A 20,927-nucleotide genomic window follows, 5' to 3' on the forward strand; every position below is an offset into this window, starting at 1 on the left:
CTGCCCACAGCCCCACAGTCCTCCTCAGAGGCAGCTCCTGTCTGTGTCCTGGTGCATTCTTCCAGACAGTTTGTAAAACCAGCACCTACATATAGATATTTTTCACTTTTCTTTCTTCCTTTCTTTTTCTTTCTTTTTTTAAAAGATTTTAGTTATTTATTTTTAGAGAGAGGGAAAGGGAAGGAGAAAGACAGGGAGAGAAACATCAATGTGTGGTTGCCTCTCACACGCCCCCAACTGGGGACCTGGCCCACAACCCAGGCATTTGTCCTGAATGGGAATCAAACCTGTGACCCTTTGGTTCACAGGCCAGCACTCGATCCACTGAGCCATACCAGCCAGGGCTCTTTAAAAAAAAAACAAAAAAAAAAAAACAAAACATTAATGGCAGAAGAACTGTGCTCTGTCCCCCCCATTCAACAATATATCTCCAATGGCTGTTTTATAATCTATGTGAGAAAAAGCACATCTTATGCTGAACGTTTTAGTGTGTGTGTGCCTTCCCAGCTTTCTCTCCCTCTCTGCCGTGAATTCAGTAAACTTATTTAGAGGAATTTGTGTTGTGCTTCTCATGACAGGAATGTGTATATTTTATTTGAAAACAATTATATCTGCCTATGGAGGAGATGTAGTTTATTTGGGGTCAGGCCGTGCTGGTCACTCATGTGGACTCATGGACCCATGACGTGGTCCCTGGACCACTGTCCACGGCCTGCAGGCAGGAGCCATTGCTCCTGTAGCCTTTTGACATGGTTTGCAGGTAGTGTAGGTCACAGAAAGAACATTGGCGTTGGGCTCAGGCAGACCTAGGATCCAAGGCCGATGCTGGGCCTTACCAGTTCTCCATCTTTATACACATGACTTAATTTCTCTGAACCTTCTCTTCCCTACAAAAATGGGGACACTCTCACCTCGCCTTTGAGGGTTGCCATGAAGACTGGCTGAAACAGCGTATGTGAAAGTAGTAGCCCAGCAGCCCATGCTCATAGCAGCACACACAGTGGGTACACAATCAGTGTTCACGAGTCTCTTCCCTTTCCTCCCCTGCCCTTTCTTTCCTTTCTGGAACCACCGTCAGCAGCAGCAACAGCTTTTCTGGGCTGCCATTCAGACCCTGTGAGGTTAGTAGCTGCAGGAAACTTCCAAGAGAAGACTGAACATCCAGCTGGGGTTAGCTGCATTGTTTATGGTCTCCGTACTCACCCAGGGGCCGTATGACCTCTCTAGAGAGAAACATAAGGCAGCTCACCCTCCTGTCAGTCCCACCCGGCCCCATGGAGCTTACAGCCCAGGGCGGGGGCAGCGGATATTAATAACTGGTTATCTTAGGGAGACAAGGGGATGGGGAACTTGACCTGGGCCGGGGGGGAGGGGTTGTCAGGCAGGCTTGTCTGCGGAAGTGATGCTGGTGCTCTGGTCTGAGGATGATAGGATTTAAGTAGGCCAGGAGGATTCCCGACCGAGGGAACAGTTTGTGCAAAGGCCCAGTGCCAGGAGGGAGCCCGCTGTGTCCCGGGTTCCGCAGGGTCAGAGCAGTTTGAATGCCAGCATGAGAGGGGAAGCGGAAGCAATGTTGCTTGAGGAGCAGAGAGGGGCCAGACCTTGTGGGGCTGGAATTAGGCTTTATCTTTATCTGAGGGCACTGGGAAGGGTGTCAAGCATGTGGTAGGGTGTCTGGGATTTCGAGCAAAGGTGGGTGCCCGGACTTCAGGAGCTGGATCCATAAGCTCATAAGCAGAGAGCTTTTATCTTTTCTCAAAATTCAGAGATCGCAGGCCCTTTTGGGGAAAGCTTGAGCACTGCCCCAGAGAGTGCACCAATGAGTCTTCAAAGGGTAGATCATTAATTTTGTAAATTATAAAATACAGACAGTGTCTTTGCAGTTCCTTCAAGGTCTACACAGGTAGACCTGAGACCCCATAGACTGGGCCTCCTTTTATGTCACCCCCCCATTTCCCTACCTCTGTATTCTTTATAAGCTGGTGTTTGTCCCTGTATTGGTTTGCTAGGGCTCCATCTCAAGGGACTGCAGGTTGGATGACTTAAACACCAGAACTTAATTTTCCCATGGTTCTGGTGGCTAGAAGTCTGAGGTCAAGGTATCGGCAGGGTGGGCGTCTGTATTCTGAGTCTCTCTCTTTGGCTTTTCAATGGCTGCCTTCCCTCTTTGCCTTCATACAGTTGTCCTTCTGTGTGACTGTGTCCTGACTTCCTCTTAGGAGGCCAACAATCACAGTGGATTAACGCCCACCCAGGTGCTATTATTTTAACTTAACCACCTCTTTGAAGACTATCTCCAAATAGAGTCACATTCTGAGATGTTGGGGCTTCGACATATGAATCCGGGGGGAGACACAACTCAGCTCATAATAGTCCCTATCACACCTTCCATTTAAGGACCAAATTAGCAATCACCTGGGCCCTTTGTTTTCAGCACGGATGTGGTGGGGTGTGATGCAGAGTCTAAAGTTTCCCCATGACCTGTGCCCACACTTTGTCTCTCACACTGACGCACGTTGGTGGCATTTTATCCTCTGCACATTTGGCTCTAGTGCTCATCTCTGCCTTTGGGACACCTGCCCTGGTCCCTGAACTGAGCACCTATCCCGGCTGGTGCCCTCTGGGCCTTGCGCCACCCTCTCTCTCCATGGCAGTTGCCCTCTCTGTGGTCCCCGGCCCTGGGAGTGTCAGCGCTGGTGGTACTGGGGGTCTGAGAGGAGAGGAGAGGCTGGGGCTGGCCTTGGGCATCAGCATGTGAGCCTGGTGGGACATCGGGAGCACTGGGCCCTGTGCCTCCTTTTCTGAGTCCTCAAGCTGAGGGTCAGCGGGCCCTCCAGGGCTGAAGCCAGAGCCCAGAGCCCTGCTTATGGTGGAGACTGTGAGTCACCGGGGAAAGGTTAAATCCTCGTCTATGAACAGGGATTTGGGCGGATGCGCTCTGAGGCCTTTCGGCACACGAATGTCAGCTGGCATTCTGTCTGACGTGTGGGATTCATCTGGGAATGATTCCCATCCAACATGGCTCCCATCAGTGGTAAAAGTCAGTCGGCTGGGAAATTCCCACATGGACAAGGCCCCCTTTCCTGACATCGTCAGATGCATGAAGAATTGCACTGTGAAAATCTGTTATGAAAATGCATTGTCCCTATACTTGTAAAAATTGTTTATGTTTGAATTTAGTCATTCTAGAGCCTCTTTATTTTTAAATCGGCTGCTGCCTGGGCTCACACCCCGATGGCCTTGCCTCATCTGCCAGCCGCTCTGGCCATTCATTCCCCATCTTTCTGGGGTGGGAGCCTCACTGAGGCAGGAGACAGGCTGGGGGCCAGGGCTGGGCAGGGCTCTGCAGGTGTCTCTGAGCCCCAGAGGCTGACTGTGCATGGGATCAGGCTGCGTTTGTTAAGTGAGTGGGTGGGAGGAAGAGTGGATACCACCAGCGGGGAAACAGGAGGCCCTAGAAGAGAAGGGGAGAAAAAGAAAGATAACGAGATGACCATTATCATCTCATTATAATTATCATCTCTAGCACATAACTAGAAAAATTAAATAGAATCTGAAAGCTTATAATAATAAAAAGCGACGGTCCCCTGCCCCACCCCCTCTCCCCCAGCGCAGCTCCTTCCAGCTCTAGGCTGTTTCTACTAGTAATGACCTCCCCACCTCTCAGTACTCAAGCTTGTTGCTATCTCCTGAGCTCCCTCCACTGATGTCCTGCTTTGGTGGGTGAGGATTCAGCTCCCTAATCCCTCACCCAACCCGTTCCCCACATCTCTGGGTTGAGAACTATTGGTATGTTTAGTTTTTCCATCTACAGATTGCTTAAGTAACCTACGTCTTATTCTACAAGATATTGGCAGTCTCTCTTGATCTTGTACTTTGTTGTTTCTAAAATTTGAAGATCAGATATTCCATCTACTTTCTTGTACATCCCCCCCCCCTTTTTTCCCTGAGGCTTCTAGTCATCTTTTTCCCCTTGAACTCTGGTCTCTGTTGGGTCCTACCCACCCGCCTCCATCAGCCGGATATCCCCCAGGGTTTCCCTTCATCCTCTTGCTCCAGGTGGACAGACTGTCCTCCTGGCATGCCACTTAGCATTTCCCCAGGTCTTCCTCGTCTGCCTCCTTAGGTCAGAGTCTCCTTGACTTAGAACTAATAGCTGCTTCTTTCTTGGTTTACTCCTTTATTTTGCTTCTATCCCCCTTTACACAACTTTCCAGAATGATGGGCGGAGGTAAAATTTTGATTCGTTCTGTGTCTAAATGATTTAATTTTCCCCTTATACTTGATAGTTGGTTTGGTGGGGTTTGGTATTTGAGGCGAAAGTCATTTCCCCCCAGAATGCCAAAGACCTTCTCTGTCATCTCTTAGGGCCACATGAGCATGCTATTAGTTGTTCCTTTGGAGGTGACCTGTCTTTTCAGATCATGGCAATTCTGAAATGTCCCGATGGTGTGCCCCGGATGCACACCCATTGGGACCTCTTAAATGGGCTCGTGTCCAAATTCTTGAACTTTCTCTTAGATTTCTTTATATTTTCTATATTTTTCTCTGTTTCCTCTTTTTATACATCTAAGAATTATATACTTGCTTTTCTCGATAGTTTCTCTACCACTCATATATTTTAATCTCATCTTTTGCTATCTCTTTGCCCTTTGCTTCTACTTTCTGAGAAAACTTCCTGACTTTATCTTCCAGCTCATCTAAACTTTTTTCCCCCAAGAGCTCTTTCTTTGTTCTCGGAGCAGTCTGTTTTTATCTTAAGGCCATCATACTTCTTGAATATCTCAGGGGACACTAAGAATATTTTAAAGTTCTATTTTGTTCTTCCAGTAGTTCTCTCTGTGGTCATTTTTAAAAACAAGTATATTAATTTAATTTAATTTATTTTTGTGTGTTTAGGCACAAATAATAATTAATATGAAATAGTTTAATTAGATACATAAGCTAATACTTTCAAGAAATTTATGCCAAAAAGCAGTATAAGAAAAATAATGAAAACAAAAAATAGAAAAATAATACTCATAATTATATTAAAAAATCAAATATTTTGTAAAATTTATTTTTCAATTACAGTTGACATATATACAGTACTATATTAGTTTCAGGTGTTAAATGTAGTGATTAGACATTTACAAATCTTATGAAATTATAACCCCAATAAGTCTAGTATCCATTTGACATAATTGTGACACCTTGCCTAGTTATTACAATGTTACCGACTATATTCTCTGAGTTGTACTTTACATCCCTGTGACTGTTTTAATAAGTGGAAATTTGTACTTTTTAATCCCTTTCACCTTTGAACCCATTCTCCCAACCCCCTCCCATCTGTGTACCACCAAGTTTTTCTCTTTATCTATGAGTTTATTTGTTTTGTTTGTTCATTTATTTTGTACTTTAGATTCCACATATAGAGTAAAATCATATGGTATTTGTCTTTCTCTGATTGATTATTTCACTTAGCATAATACCCTCGAGGTCTCTCCATGTTGTTGCAAATGGTAAGATTTCATTCTTTTTCGTGGCTGTATAATATCCCAATGTGTATGTGTACCACTTCTTCTTTATTCATGTGTCTATGGATGGACACCTAGGTTTGCTTCCATATCTTGGCTGTTCTAAATAATGCTGCAGTGAACATCGGGCTGCATATATCTTTTTGAATTAGTGTTTTGGATTTCTTCGATATAAATTCTCTGGTCATTTTATTGGATAGTTTATCTTGGTCTGTTTCCTTTAGGTTGACCAGCTGATCCTCGGTTACTTATTCATATTTAAACAATACAAAGCTGCTAGGGACTGAGTCTGCAAGCAGGTTTTCATGGAGGGTAGGTGTTCCAGATTGCTGTTGGCCCCTTTGCTGTTAGAACATCCAGATCTTTTCAGTGGGACTGCTAATATTATTTTAAAATAATTTATTTATTTGTTTACTTATTTTTAGAGAGAGGGGAAAGGAGAAAGAGAAGGAGAGAAACATCACTGTGTGGTTGCCTCTCACTCACCACCCCAACTGGGGACCTGACGTGCAGCCTAGTCATGTGCCCTGACTGGGAATCGAACCAGCGACACTTGGCTCGCAGACCGACGCTCAATCCACTGAGCCACAGCAGCCAGGGTCTGCTAATATGTTTTAAAAGCAGACACTGACCGTCTGATACAATCCTTCTTCTCCTGTCTGCTAGACATTCAGTATTTGGCTGCTGTAGGGGTGGGCTTGATAGTTCTGGATATGGACTCTCAACTGATTCTCATTTTAACACCATGTCCCTTCCTCGCCTTCCACCCCCCTTTAAAACTTTCTGTGCAAATTGGCTCTATCTCTAGGCTGTGCAGTTCCGCTTTATGTCACCCCTTCTGCATCCGCACACTTGTTGAAATCTCTCTTCCTCTGGGACCCCCTCCACTCCATTTATTCTGTTCTTCTGGCAGGCTTATACCTTTTTTATTCTTCTAGAGTGTTAGTGGTGCCTTGGAAAAAGGAGATAAGAGCCTGGGATCAACCCTTCATCTTTGAAGATGATCTGTGTATCTGTAAAGCAATTTATAAAATATTTTCACAAATATTATCTCACTGGATCTTTCTGACAACCTTTGAGGTGTGCAGGGCAGAGTTTATTGTGTTTGTCTTACAGGTAAAGCATCTGAGTCTCAGAGGGGTTAAATGACTTATCCAAGGTCACATTGCAAGTGGGAGATGGAGCGAGGATTCAAGCCTGGGGGTTCAGGCCCCAACCTTGGTCCAGTGTGTGACAAGGGCATTGGAGGCACAGAGAATGGGCACAGACATTGGTAACAGTTTAACTTGGCACCTAGCCTGCAGTGTTGCCATGGCTGTGTTTGAGGCACAGGCAAAAAATAGGGGGCTGCTCTGGGAACTGTGGGTTGTGGGAAGTGGGTGGGGGAGGGAAGCAGTGTGTGAGGCAGGGTGCAGCTCTATAATGACACTTCTCTGATGTCATATGAGCTGCTGTGGGAGGTTTAGGAAAGCCAGAAGGAAGGGTCAGGATGAGGGGAGAGGCCCCTTCCTGCTCTTTAGAGCTGCCAAGCATGCCCCATAGTTAGGAGGTGTCTGAACTGGGTCTGAGGCCCAAGGTCCCTTCTGCTTCCCAAGTTCCTGTACTTCGTTGCAATCCTGCATGACTTTTCCTGCAGTGACCCCTCCCCCACCTGCCATGTATTCCCTCTGTAGGTGAGGGCTTGCCTTGTTTGGTAACAACTATTTTTCCTGCAATTAAACACAGGGGAACAGCTCTGTAGAATGAACCTGTTTGTTTGTTTGTTTTTTTAATCTTACAGTTAAGTGAGTATTTGCCTTTTTTTTAATAACAGTATTTTTAAAAAAATTTTTTTCTATTACCAGGGAAACTCCTGTCTGATGCCCTGCTCAATGAAAATAGGGTTCCATGATCTATTGCTTTTCACTGGTTTCAGTCAAAGTGAGAATCCCACGTGATTTAGACATTCCCTTTCCAGAGAGGGCCTTAGGGTATCACAGCTGAGATATTTAAAAACCAACGAGCTAAAGCCTATAGTTGTTCAGACAAAAGGAGCACAACTCAGGTTTCTCATCTCTTCCTTTGTATCGTCTGGAAATTGGGATCTGACCTTGGAAAGGAGAAAGAGAAGGGCCTGCCCTGTCATGAGCCCTGCCACGTGCCAAGCACAGTGTGAGTGATGTGCAGACATTCCCTTAGGGAAACAGACCTTGCCCTTTATAGACAGACATTCCTGGGGAATCTGGGCAGGTCCTTGGGGGTGGGCATATGAGGAAGGATGTTTTAGAATGTAGCCTGGAGCCCTGGCTGGGTAGCTCGGTTGGTTGGAGTGTCTTCCCCATATGCCAAGGTTGCAGGTTCCATCCCCGGTCAGGGCACATACAAGAATCAACCAACGATTGCATAAATAAGGGGAACAACAAATTGGTGTTCCTCTTCCTTTCTCTCCTTCCTCTCTCTCTCTCAAATCAATTAAAAAAATAAACTTAAAATAAAATAAAATGTACCCTGAATTTGTTTTAATCAGATATGGTAAGACACACAGACACAGAAATGATATTGTGCCCTGGCCAGTGTAGCTCAGTTGGTTGGAGTGTCCTCCCATAAACTGAAAGGTTGCCAGTTCAATTCCCAGTCAGGGCACGTGCCTGGATTGCTGGTTTGGTCCCTGGTCGGGGCGCATGGGAGAGGCAATCAATCAATGTTTCTCTCTCCCATCAATATTTCTCTCCCCCCCCCAAAATGAATAAAGTCTTTACAAAAAAGAAATGATGTCACAAAGGAAGAAGTTCTTAGACTCCCAGATCCCTAGAAGCAGGAGGCACAGCTGCCATGCAAGGCCACACAAGGAAGGACCAGTGTTGATGGGAGGCCGAGGGGTGAGGGGACACCAGGGTTAGAGCCTTAATGTGGTTCTCATGGGAAGGAATGGGCACGGGGGGGTGGGGGCGGGTAGACAGGTTTAGGATTGGCTAGTGTGGATAATTTCGGTGGGCTCTGCGGCACAGGGACTGCCCCCAGTGGTCTGATATCTGGCCCTGGGATGATTAGGACAGGGAGCTAGTGGTTGGGTTGATAAAGGAGGCGGTTGCAGGTACGATCTCTGGATCGGTCAGTGTGCAAATGAAAGATGTGCCTGCAGCAGAGTTGTCTGCCATCTTTAGGAATTAGCAGCACCCCCCTCCCCCCCCGTGCTAGAGCATCAAGAATACAGAAAATAAGAAAGTACCGTTCATACAATGCACAAGCCCAGGATTGGGGAGAAGGGGGAGCAGGAAGGGAGCGTGTTTGGGAATGACAATGCCTTGTCCAGCCTGGCCCTTTCATGGACACTTCTCTCCTCCCCTCTCCAAGGGTGAAGCAGTCGGAGCTGTTCGACAGGTGGAGGAGCCTGCAGATGTGCAAATGGGCGATGAACATCTCCGAAGCCAACCAGTTCAAGTACATATGACCCGTCTGTCCTGCCCCAGGGGTTGTCTCCCTGCCCCCTCTTCAGACCCTCTTTGTCCTGCAAGGCCCAGACCCGGGGGCATCTCCCTGGAGCTGGCCCTGATGGGGTTTTTGAATCTGGATAGTGGGGAGGCTCTGGCTCAGCACACAGGCTGAGGTGGGCACCCGCTGGGTGCGTCCTCCACTTCCCGCCCCTGCAGCCTCCCTGCAAGGTCAGTGATTTCCTCTCCAGGAAAGCTGAGGTTCACTGAGACTCTAGGTGAGAGATTTGCAGGAGGTCTCCGGCAGGCCGGTGTGCGGAGGTACATTCAGCACCTCCCGTGGCCTCACCCCGTCTCCCTCCTCACTCCTGGGGCAGCTGCTCGCACTCAGCAGCTCCCTCCTTCTGCAAGCTCTTGGGGGTCTTACAGCCTTTACTGGGCATTTGAGTGCTGCTGCAGATTATTTTCTCATTGCTCACGAACCCAATTGACAGCTTATAAGCTCCCAGGGAGCTGAGAACCGTGTCTTAAAGTTCTCCGGTCTTTGAGAGCTAAGCAGCCAGTCCGTACATTTGTTTTGATTAATGGTTAACTATAGGGATCCTCTGCACCTCTAAAATCTGTGAGTTTATAGTATTACTTTACTGCAGGTAGAACTTATTAAGTAGAATTGATAGGACCATGGAAACGTGTATAAACTGGATCTTGGCTGGGAAAAGCAATTAATACTATTTTGTATTTTCTTTATATGACATTTGTTCCTGTTTGCTGCAATTCCAGGCCATCTAGAGACTGAGTGGTAATTTGAGGCAGTATGTTTTTAGATAAGTGGTTGTTTAAGGTGATCCCCCCTGAAGAGCAGGTGTCTGCAGCCCTGAAACAGGGGCCTCGTGAGACTTTGGAACCCAGCTAAAGCCTGAAAGTAGTTTGCAGAGACCTGACTATTGTAGAAGTAGAACATGGACTTGAGCCAAGTACAGGAAGAGGGGGGAGCAGCAATTGCTGTTCCAAATCCACCCCTCAGGAGGAAGTGTTACTGTGGGGACTGTGCAAGCAGATGCTCCCCAACGTCCCAGCCCCCCACCTCTGCCCCAGCCCCGGGGGTGAGACCCGAGAGTGCTGAGGGAGTGGCAGGACGAGGTCAGTGGGACGCAAAGGGATGCTGTCCTGGCTGAGAGTGGACAGAAGCCTCGTCAGCGGGATTCACGTATCTAAGGGAGTAATAATGATAATAAGCAACAGAAAGATAATTTGGAAAGAGAAAAACAGAGAGACGCGTAGGACCCTTTGGCTGGGATCAGCCAGCAGTCTCCAGGGGAGAGGCTCTGGGAAACTGAGACCCTTCTGGGCGGGGGCAGAGGAGTGGTTTCAGATGTGGGGGAGGGAGGTGACACCAGGCCTGGCCATGTTCTAAAAGGAAAAACCTTCAGGCCAGTCATCATCATCCCTTCCCTTTGCTCTGATTACAAGCTCATGGATAATAATGAGATTCTTAATTCAGGTTCAAAGGAGCCTGGTGCACTGAAGGAGGGGTGGGGTGAGGAGGGTGTGCTAGAAGACAGGCATGAGCATTCCAGTTACAGGAAAGGAGTCCTGTCAAAGTAGACCCATTGACATTCTGGTTTATATATCAGTCACTTGTGAGTTTAGTTAGTACGAGTCAGTCTCCTGCAGTGGGGTACTCTCCAGTGGGTTGACAAGATCAAGTTTCTGGATCAGCCAAGATAAACAGGCCAGATGCTAGCTTGTCATGCTGATCTGTGGCCCCTGCCTGGCCAGGCCTCTGGCCTTCCCCTCAGGAAAGCTTCAGTCACATTCTGAAACATTCTTTCCCTCAGGAGGAAAGCATGCTCTCCATAACCAGCAGCCAGCTGAGCTCCCCAGTGAAGTCCATGCAAGGGATAAAGACATAAAAAAGTATTTGTATAACCTTCCTGGCTCTGACACCCTGGAGTCGCAGAATTACAGAGGGTCGGAAGAGCCAGCTCTGTATTCTCCAGATGAGGAAACTGAGGCCCAGTGAGGGGAAGAGACATGTCCGAAGCCCCACAGTTGGTGAGGGCAGAGCAGAAGCTAGAACCCAGGGTTCCTGACACCAGATTGGCAAGCCAAGCTTCCATCCAGAACTGTGGGTGTGAATTTTCCAAAGAGTTCCTCCTCAATTTTAGTTAATCATCTGGGCTCCATGGAGAAGGTGTCCCTTCCTCTTGTGGCTGCCTGGACACTGGATATGACCCTGCCTGGAGCCAGTATCAGGGGAAGAAGACCAGGGCGTACTCAGCCCACTGTTGCTGTTTTAGGAGGAAGCCTGTCCTCATGGGCCTCAAGTTCCCAATGTGAGTGGGCAGCTATTTGCATCCTTTTCAAGCCCAGACCCTCCACAGCCAGGTGGGGGGAGCAAGATATGCCTAGGATGTGACCCTATCCCGCAGGCCTGGTAGAAGGCACTGCCCATAAATGCAGGCTGCAGAGAAGAGAAAACCAGGCTCCTCTGGCCTGACTGACTCCCAAGCTGGCCTCGTCAGCCATGTTCTCCCTTGGACACTGTTTGTGTTAGTGTGCTTACATCCTCTCAGCTTTAACCTTTCTGGGAGCTCCTATTTGAGTGTTTTTATGAGTGAAAACCACAGGGTTCTTTTTTATAAAAAATTAAATAATGAACTCCTGAAAAGTTCTTTTGGCAGCCAGATTCCATCTCTGCAGGAAGTCATCCAGTATCAACTCACGATTCCAAATTTCTGACCCTCTATTCCTAAAACACCTTCTGAAGGATTGAAATAGCACATTTCTGTTGACTGTGTGTATCTTGGGTTTTTGACCCCATTATACAGGGTACACGGCTTGTGTAGAGTCTGGTGTGGGGGCCAAGAACCCAAGGAAGAGCTCTGCATCCCTGGTCTGCTAGGGCTCATTCCCCCTTCCCATTAGCATGTTTCAGGGAAGTAGTAGAATGCTTAGTGGATCTTGACAAAAGCTCAAACACGGAATGATTTACTCCACAGTTGGCTGGCACCTGGTTGTCAATACCTGTGTGACTGGCATTATGCAGGATCCCAAGAATGAGGTCCCTGTCATCAGGGAACTTCCATTCAAGCAGGGAGGGAGTTGGCAGATGATGAAGCAAGCGGGATCCTTCAGAGACCAGTGGGGTCAGTGGGGACAGGGCAACAGAGAAGAACCTGGCTGCAACCTGAGAGGCCCAGGTACTGGGAGGAGCATCGAAAGGGGAGGGAACAGCAGGAGCAGAGATGGGGGATGGGAGGGGTAGGCGGGAGAAAATGGCGCTCCCTGATCTCCCTGAGGGGCCTCAGTTCCATGATCCCTCTGCTCTTCCGGAGGCTCTGCTTTGCCCCGTTGTCATCAGTCCCTCCCATCTGTCTCCTGCCCTGCAGATCCACTCTGTCCAGGTGCTGCAACGCGCCCTCCTTCCTCTTCACCACCCAGAAGAACACGCCCCTGGGGACAAAGCTCAAGTATGAGGTGGACACCAGTGGCATCTACCACATCAACCAGGAGATCTTTCGCATGTTTCCCAAGGTGCTGCTTTGGGTAGGGCGGTCCGGGTGGGGGCTGGAGTCGACCCAGCCTGGCCCTCGGTGGCCATATCCGTGTGACTTGGCATTCCTCTGTGGTGCCCTCTGCACCCAGTTGTCCTGGCTCTGGTTGGCCATTCTCTTGGGCTCAGTAGAATGCCTCCTGGGTTCTTAGGGGTTCTGTCCAGCACAATGAATGCCAGCTGGATATTATTTGGGTGACTATGCAAGAAAGTAGTTGTAAAATTCTGGTTGCTGCATTGCTTGCAGAGGACATCCTGAAGATCTCTGGAAGAATGATAAGCATTTGTCCTCCACCTGAGGGAGGCACAGAGCAAAACCATCCATGCAAAGGTTGTGTGTTCAGTTCTTTCTGGGTGAAATTGGAGGGCCTGGGCTGCCCTATTTCTCAGGGGTTGGGGGTGCTAATGAAACGAAGCCCAGGGTTTCTCTGCATTCCGTTACTCACAGCAGAGTCCCCGGTAAGACTGGCATTGTGGGGGCACCGGGAGGAGTTGAAGGTCTCAAACATACTCTCCCACGTCACCATCCTGGAGGACGACGGGGTGTGTGCCATCTTGACGAGGTGGGCCTGGCAAGGCCTGGAGCAGGAGGTTGATAGCAGGTGAACTTGCATCTCATGCAGGTAATGCCAGGGGGTGGCACACATAGGGGTCCAAAGAGGGCCTTAGGTGTATGGACCGCTGAGGCCCAGGGAATTAGAGAAGGAATTGACAGCTGTTCTTTGTAAAGGGTCAGAAAGTAAATACTTTAGGCTCTGCAGGCCATATGGTGTCTGTCACAACGACTCGCCTTTATTGCTCTTGCACAAAGCAGCCGTAGAAATGAGTAAATTGGGCGCGACTGTGTTCCAGTGACACTTAGATGCTGTGTTCCTCTTAGACACTGAAATTGTCTATATGAGTTTTAGGTGTCACAAAATATTTTTCTTTAGATTTTTTTTCCCCAACTGTTACAGAATATAAAGTCCATTCTTAGCTTGCAGGCTATGCAGAAGTAGGTGAGAGGTCAGATGTGGTACGCGGGGCTGTAATTTGAAAATCCCTGAACTAGAGCATGAAACACAGAAGGATTTCCCAAACTTCCCTAAAAGTGTGTATCTCTTTGAGTCTGTAAACAATAGAGCTTCTTGGTCTCCTACCCGTACCCTGAAGATTCTGATTCTGTGGTTCTGGGATGACACCCATACTGTTTTCAGAAAGTCCCCCTAGGTAGCTTTTGACTTATAGTTTGGGGAACACGGATGTAGAACATACAAAGCCTTTGATGTCTCTCCAAAGATGACTTTGTTTTTTCCATTTCTCCTATGAAAATCAAGCAGCACAGTTTCCCACACTGGTCATGAGACACCCTTGTTTTCCCACCTTGGGCCCGTGGGCCTGTCCCTCCAGGGAAGATGGACCACGAGGAAGGACAGTTTCCCACAGATGGTGCTGCATTTCCTTTAGGTTTAGCCGCATTCCTGATGACCCTGTTGTTACGTGATTTTCCATGAGGTCCACCTATAAGTCAGCCCCAAAAGAAGCCCAAGGTGCTGACAGGGCCGTTCTCCTGCAGGCTGGTCAGCTGGTGTGTGCTGGGAGGACAGCTGCCCAGCAGCCTCCTGGGGTCAGAGACAGAAGGGGTCTTTGGGGCCATCCAAAAATAATCACCTGGTCCCGTTGCGGAGACCCCTGTGGGCCCAGCCCTGCACTGGGTAGGCTTTTCATTGATGCCAGTGGTTCTCACCAGGGGGATGGTTGGGGGACATTTGGCAATGCCTGGAAACATTTTTGGTTGTCATGACTGTAGGGCACTCTTGGCATCTAGTGGGGAGAGGCCAGGATGCTGCAGTCACAGGTCGGCCCCAGCAACAGGGAGTGTCAATAGTGCCAAGTTGTGAAACTCTGCTGTATATCATCTCATTGAATCGCACGGAATACACATTACCATCCTTATTTCGTAAATTATGCATTTTATTTTGTAATACATTTTATAAAATTTACAAAACTGAGTTGCTGAGAGCTCAAAAATCTTGTCCATGGTTCCCTCATCCCATTATGGGGCAAACCCAAGATTGAACTTGGGGCTTATGACCAGGGTACCCAGTCCTGGTTTGCCCAGACTGTCCCAGCTTGGTCAAATGTAACTCCTGCATCTGAGCAAAATCCGCCAGTCCTGGGCATCAGAATGTTTGGTCACCCTAACCCTTGACTCCAGGCATGTGCTGCTGTCCTGTGCCTGCCTAGTGACCCTTGCCTCAGGTGGCCCAAGAGGAAATTATGGCCTTGAGCGGGGGTGTGACAAAAGCATGTCTCCTAAGTTTCAGGCCAGTATTTGCTTTTCAATGCCAATTTGCCTGTGGCCTCCTGGGAAGCATGTCCAGGGAGCCTTCGTGGGCAGCCAGTACCCAGACCATGGTGACCCCACCAGTTGAAGTGTGATAAGGTCAAGTGCCCTGAGATGCTCACCCCAGTGCTCCTGTGAATGTCATTGTTATGTCCTAGGTTCCCCTGTGCTCAGAGCTCTTTCTCTGCAGAGACCTGGGGTGTCCCAGCCTCTTACTGCTCCCCTAACATGGCCTTGCTGGCTCACCCCCAGTCTTTTGTCCCTGCTGCTGTCAAGTCCTGGCACCTGTCCCAGTCCATATTACCTTTCTGTCCCAGGCCTGTGTCCTCCTCATGGAGCAGAAGGAGGGCTGTAACTTGCCCGGGAGCTAAAAGGGGTGAGGTTTAGGCCTCTGGTCCCAGGGTGGCCCTGCCCTCATTTCTGCTGTCGTCATCCCCAGAACATCTGCATCCATCATTAAAATATGTACACTAGCTGTCATAACAAGTCTGAGCTTCCAAACATGGGGAAAACCAAAGGCAAGCAGGGCTAGCCATAAGCTGTCCTCTCTTTGCTCTGGAAACCTACAGCCTCCCAGGGCTTATTGAAAAGGCTATGGAGACATGGCTCCTGGTCCCGGCTCCTTTGTAATTGCCTGTGGAAGTGCCAGTTTTTTGACCTCTTTTCTCATCCTCAAAATGAAATATGTAACCACTTTTCTCCAACATGCGCTATAAGGCTGGGTAGGGAGGTGAGCGCACCTGATGAAGGCTGCACCCCTGTCTCCCTAGGACATGCCCTACAACCGGTCCCAGTTTAAGAAGTGTGCAGTGGTGGGCAACGGAGGCATACTAAAGAACAGCCGCTGTGGGAGGGAGATCAACAGCGCCGACTTCGTCTTCCGGTAAAAGAATCACTAGTCTGCGCCTGCTGCTTCTGCCCCCACAACCTCCCACCTTTGTGTCCTTCCCCTTGTGTGCCCCTCAATGCTGCCATTTACATGATTAATCCCCTACTCCCCATCCTTTCAGACCCTCATGCTCTGGGTTGTCCCTTCTCTCCAGCGCTGTCCCTTTGGGCACATGATTGAACCTCTCAGGTCCTCAGTCTCCACATCTGCAGAATGGGAGCAAATGACCATAACAGAGGGGAAGACACTGCAGACTCACTGGGGCCCCGTGCAGATCCATTGGTGAGGCCGTCTGGGCGGCCACTTCCTGGTTCGTCTCTTCTTCCAGAGCTGGTGCTTGGAACCAGGGTAGCCTTGTAGCTGACACCAGTTTGAACTTCACCCTGGCTTTGCCTAAGCTAGAGACTGGTCCTTGTATTTTTTCTCCCTTATATAGAGGTCCCTCTTACCTATGGGGATCCTCACTTACATCTTTAGTCTGGATAAAGAAGACGGGTTGAAAATAAGAGCTTAAAGCAAAGAGATTTGAGTTGAGGCAATAGTGGGCTCTCATGGGATATAGATGCAGTTATTGGACTGTTCAGGGTTCATGGGGGAAGGGGATGAAGTGGCCTCTCCATGCCCAGGCCATAAAGATTCCACCCATTGGCTGCCTCTGCATCCCTCTCTCATGTGATCATCATCCCTTCCCCTTGCCCTTGCCCACTCCCAGCTCCATCTGGAATGACATGCTCTTGGGTTGCCTCATCTCCTCTACAGGTGCAACCTTCCCCCCATCTCAGAGAAGTATACCATGGATGTGGGGGTGAAGACGGATGTGGTCACTGTGAACCCCAGCATCATTACAGAGAGGTCAGTGGCTCTCTTTTTAGACCTGTGCTGTCCCGTGTGGTAGCCATTAGTCACAAGTGACAATGGGGCACTGAAACGTGGCTAGACTAGGTTGAGATGTGCAATCTATAAGTAGAAAACACACACCCAATTTCCAAGATGAAATATGAAAAAGAGGATGGATCATATCTCATGAAATTTTTACACTAAACATATATTGAAATGATAGCGTTTTGAGTATATCATGTTAAATAAAATATATTTTTAAAAATTGCACCTGTTTTTCTACTTGCATGTGCTTACTAGAACATTCAAAATGATATACGTGGCCTGCATTATATTTCTTTTGGACAGCGCTGGTCTAGACTGTTTCTACCTAGTGATGGGTCAGAGAGCTTCCAGCGTGTGGCAGGGGAGGGTAGCTCTCTATGCAGTGCATTCAGGCAACACTGGGAGAAGACTCATGCAAAGATCTCAGCCCCTCACCTGGCCGCGTGCTGGGGTCTGTCTATCTGGAAGGTACCAGGGGGAGTGGGCTAATGTATTAAAACTCCATCCTGGGCATAGCCACACCGTCCAGGTCAGATGAAGGGTGAGAGGAGGCAGAGTTGCTAAGCTGGGTCAATGACTCAGGAACAGGTTGGTCAGCAGAGTGACGGGGCATTAGAGGGCTGTCTAATGGAAAGGCAGCTGTGTGAGGGGCTTCAAGGGGCTGGGGTTGGGGAGAAAGCTGAGAGGACAGGCAGCTCGTCTGATGTCCATTGGGAACCTGAGGGAAGACAGAACAGGCAAAGGCCCCGAGGGCTCTACCCAGAGCCTTCACTCCCTCACCATCTCCTGCTGAGCCCACCCGGGCCAGCCCCATCCATGTGCGTTAAGCATCGCCCTCCCCTTGCTGCCACACAGTACGTATCTGTCTCTTTGAGTCCGGACGGCCTTCTCCTGTACACACTTACAGAAATATAACTGTCCCTAAGCAAGGCTGGACATTCATCTGCTGAGGTGAGCAAGATGAAAAGAGAAAGGGATGGCCTGTGAGTCCCCTGTGGCCTTTGAAAAGACCCCAGGGCCCAGGGGTGGGGAAGCAAGGGCACCGGACCCTTGGGGGCGGAGGAGTGGGTGGCCGACGCTCTCCCTCTGCGCCCCTGCCCAGGTTTCACAAGCTGGAGAAGTGGCGGCGGCCCTTCTACCGAGTGCTGCAGGTGTACGAGAACGCGTCCGTGCTGCTGCCCGCCTTCTACAACACACGCAACACCGACGTGTCCATCCGCGTCAAGTACGTGCTGGACGACTTCCAGTCGCCGCAGGCTGTCTACTACTTCCACCCGCAGTACCTGGTCAACGTGTCGCGCTACTGGCTCAGCCTGGGCGTGCGCGCCAAGCGCATCAGCACCGGCCTCATCCTGGTAACTGCGGCGCTGGAGCTCTGCGAGGAGGTGCACCTGTTCGGCTTTTGGGCTTTCCCCATGAACCCTTCGGGCCTCTACATCACTCACCACTATTATGACAATGTCAAGCCTCGCCCGGGCTTTCACGCCATGCCCTCTGAGATCTTCAACTTCCTGCACCTGCACAGCCGCGGCATACTGCGTGTGCACACGGGCACCTGCAGCTGCTGCTGAGGGCGCGCTGGCTGCCCAACCCCGCCCGGCCCCCCAAACCTGGCTCCTCCTCTCCCTCCTGTGCCCAGCACGGCAGTGTGAAGGCCCAGCTGAAAGGCTGTCACTCCCTCCGTAGTTCAGCTTCATGCTTGGGACCTGCAGGCCCAGAGGCAGGGACGGGGTTCAGGGCAGAGTAAGCTGTGTGCCAGGTGTCCTGGGCCTCAGTCTGGGCCCCGTGCCTCTGTCCTGCCTATGGTAGCACACTGCTGGGTCACACCTCAAGATCCAGGCCGGGGATTGCAAGTGAATAAAGCACATTTCCACTCAATTTTAGCATCCAAGGAAGACAGCGCAAACTGTAGTGGGCTTGTCACAGCTAAAGGAAGGCCCTACAGACATTGGGAAACAGGGAGACTGGAGACAGGACACATGAGCAAGGGTAAGATTTAATTCAGACTTTTGGGTTCCTGAGTTTTATTCCGAGGTCTCAGCCCTGATTTGCTGTCTAGAATCTCAGAGCTTAGAAGCCAGCCCAGCCGCCAGACCTTCCTGTGAAGACAGAGTGGCTCAGGAAATCCAGAGACTTATCAGCCATGGTTACACCATCTAAGTCCTTTAAGTGACACCGTGAGAGCTAAGGCAAGGCCTGTGTGTCAAGATCTCCACAGAGACCCTGTCAGCTGAGGAGAGCCACACCGTTTCAAACATATCCTCAGACCCACACACAGTCTTGGTGCCTCCAGGTTCAATCCTGCATTCGATCTTTTGATGAGAAGGAAATAAACCAGACCAACCACGTGCAGTAAGGTTTTCAAGCCAATGTCGTTGACTCATAAGTGCTCAGCGATTTGCTTCCTCTTCTGCCTTCTTGTTTTCAGCTCCATTTTAACCAGGAGTTATTTATAAGACCTATTTCTACTTAAGTTCCTGAATCCTGCAGAATCCTGAACAGGAACCGTAAGGCTCTAGGGTGAACAGAGGAACTGGTGAGCTCGGTGGTCAGAAGTGCGTTGTGGCCTCTGACTCCAGCATCACCGAGGGACCCACTGCACAGGAGGGACTTGCCACATGGGGCCTGCGCTTTGGGAGGCTGTCTGTATTGAGGCTGAAAGGGGTTATTAACATGCCATTTCACGTTTGAAATGCATTCCCTTTGCTTCCCCCATGGTGTTCCTTCCATTAATGCGGTCATGCCTCATAGACACCATTGGTAAACTGCCTTAGAAGTTAGCTTTGTGGAATCGTAGAATGTTAGTCCTGGGGGGACTTCAGCTCCTTTCCTTCCTTCCTCCCTCTGTCCTTTCTCCCTCTTTTTCTCCCTCCTTTCTTTTCACCTCCTGTAATCATTCCTGTACCTGTTCTGCTTTGATCTGAAGTTGAGATTGTACATGATGACAAATACGCACACATTTCATTTTATTGCACTTTGCAGATGTTGCTTTGTTTGTTCATTTGTTTTTTGTTTTGTTTTACAAATTGAAGGCCAGACCCTCCACCAACAAAAAGATTCCCACTCACTTTATTGCAGAGGTCTGGAACCAAATCCGCAGTATCTCCCAGGTCTGCCTTTATAGGCAGTATGGATCTCAGTCTCCTGGGGCTGGAGGGCAGGCTGTAAGCAAATTTCAGGCCCGCATGCTGGGTGCTCAGAGGAGGAACTGTGAGAGCACAGCAGGGAGCAGGACCTTTCACCCCATTGCCTCATTTTACAGGCAGAGCCACAGGCTCAGCCGGCGAGAGAGGAGGACGCAGGTGCTGTCCTGGGTTGTTATAAAGCACGTGCTTTGTGTACAACGCTGTCCTAGAGGCTGACCTTCCACCTTGGTTTTGAGCTCTGGTCCTGACTGGGAAAAAACTTCAGGCTGCTCTGAGCCTTAGTCTGCTTTTCTGCACAGCAGGGAAGGACACAGGAGGCAAGGTAGGCCCGAGTCCTTGGAAAACAGGGAAAAACTGCAGTGCATGTCTATGCTTTCCTAGGTTCTGCCTCTGTCTCTCAAGGAAGGAGCCTCTGGGAAAGATTCTGGATAACTGATGTTTCCAGGTACAGTACTTGTTTGTGGTTAATGGAACCCAGTTCTTGAAACCATGGAACGACAGAACTGGAAGGCTCTTAAAGACTATTTGTCCCACTTAAGGAAACAGGCCTAGAATGGGGAGGTGACCTGGGTCAAGTCATGCCTGGGGCTCTGCTGAGTGCCTGCTGTGAACAAACCCTCCACCAGAAGCATGTCCCAGTGTGTAGAAGCTGGAGCCTTGGAGAGTCACACATCAGGGTTCTTACAGCCGAGGGTGTGGTGGGCTGGTGTCTGCTCAGCCAGGGTCCTGGTAGGAGCTGGGTTTCATGGCTCATGGTCCTATTTCTGCCCATAGCTCTTAGGACAAGTCTTTTTCTCTCTTTTAGGGTCTCAGTTTCTGCATCTACAACTATAGACTGAGATCTCTAGGATCTCTATAATTGCTCATTTTTTGGAGGCATTTATGATGTCTGGTTCTAAGCCATAAATATGTGTGACTGCGGTAGCTATGACTCACTGCGCTCCCTTTCTGTCTCAGGCCCAAGACTGAGCCTTTCTTTGCATCATCTGCTGCAGTCACCACAGGACCCCCTTAGGAAGAAGTCTCCCACTGGAAAGGTGAGGAGACTGAGTCTCAGAGGGATTCAGTGACTCCCTCAAGGTCAGGCACCCAATGGAGGAACATGCACCCAGATCTGTAGAACCCCAAAGTCTGTGCTCCAAACCTCTGTCTTAGCTGCTTCCCAACCAGTGTCACCAGGGCTGCAAGAGGAGGGATCCTGA

General features: G+C 49.3%; 1 protein-coding gene across 2 annotated transcripts in view; it reads left to right on the top strand.

The window, feature by feature from the left end:
- Positions 1–18,944, top strand: part of ST8SIA5 (ST8 alpha-N-acetyl-neuraminide alpha-2,8-sialyltransferase 5) — a 43,757-nt gene extending 24,813 nt beyond the window's left edge. For both annotated transcript variants that reach the window (XM_090285561.1, XM_090285562.1), the window contains 5 exons: positions 8,850–8,936; positions 12,319–12,463; positions 15,579–15,691; positions 16,457–16,549; positions 17,682–18,944. In XM_090285561.1, coding sequence (XP_090141687.1) covers positions 8,850–8,936; positions 12,319–12,463; positions 15,579–15,691; positions 16,457–16,549; positions 17,682–18,150 — 907 coding nt within the window. In that variant the 3' untranslated portion in view covers positions 18,151–18,944. The remainder of the gene's footprint in view (positions 1–8,849; positions 8,937–12,318; positions 12,464–15,578; positions 15,692–16,456; positions 16,550–17,681) is intronic.
- Positions 18,945–20,927: the final 1,983 nt, after the last annotated feature.

The sequence above is a fragment of the Furipterus horrens genome, unplaced genomic scaffold, assembly GCF_987537825.1.
Source record: "Furipterus horrens unplaced genomic scaffold, mFurHor1.1.pri manual_scaffold_8, whole genome shotgun sequence".
NCBI classification, from domain to species: Eukaryota; Metazoa; Chordata; class Mammalia; order Chiroptera; family Furipteridae; genus Furipterus; species Furipterus horrens.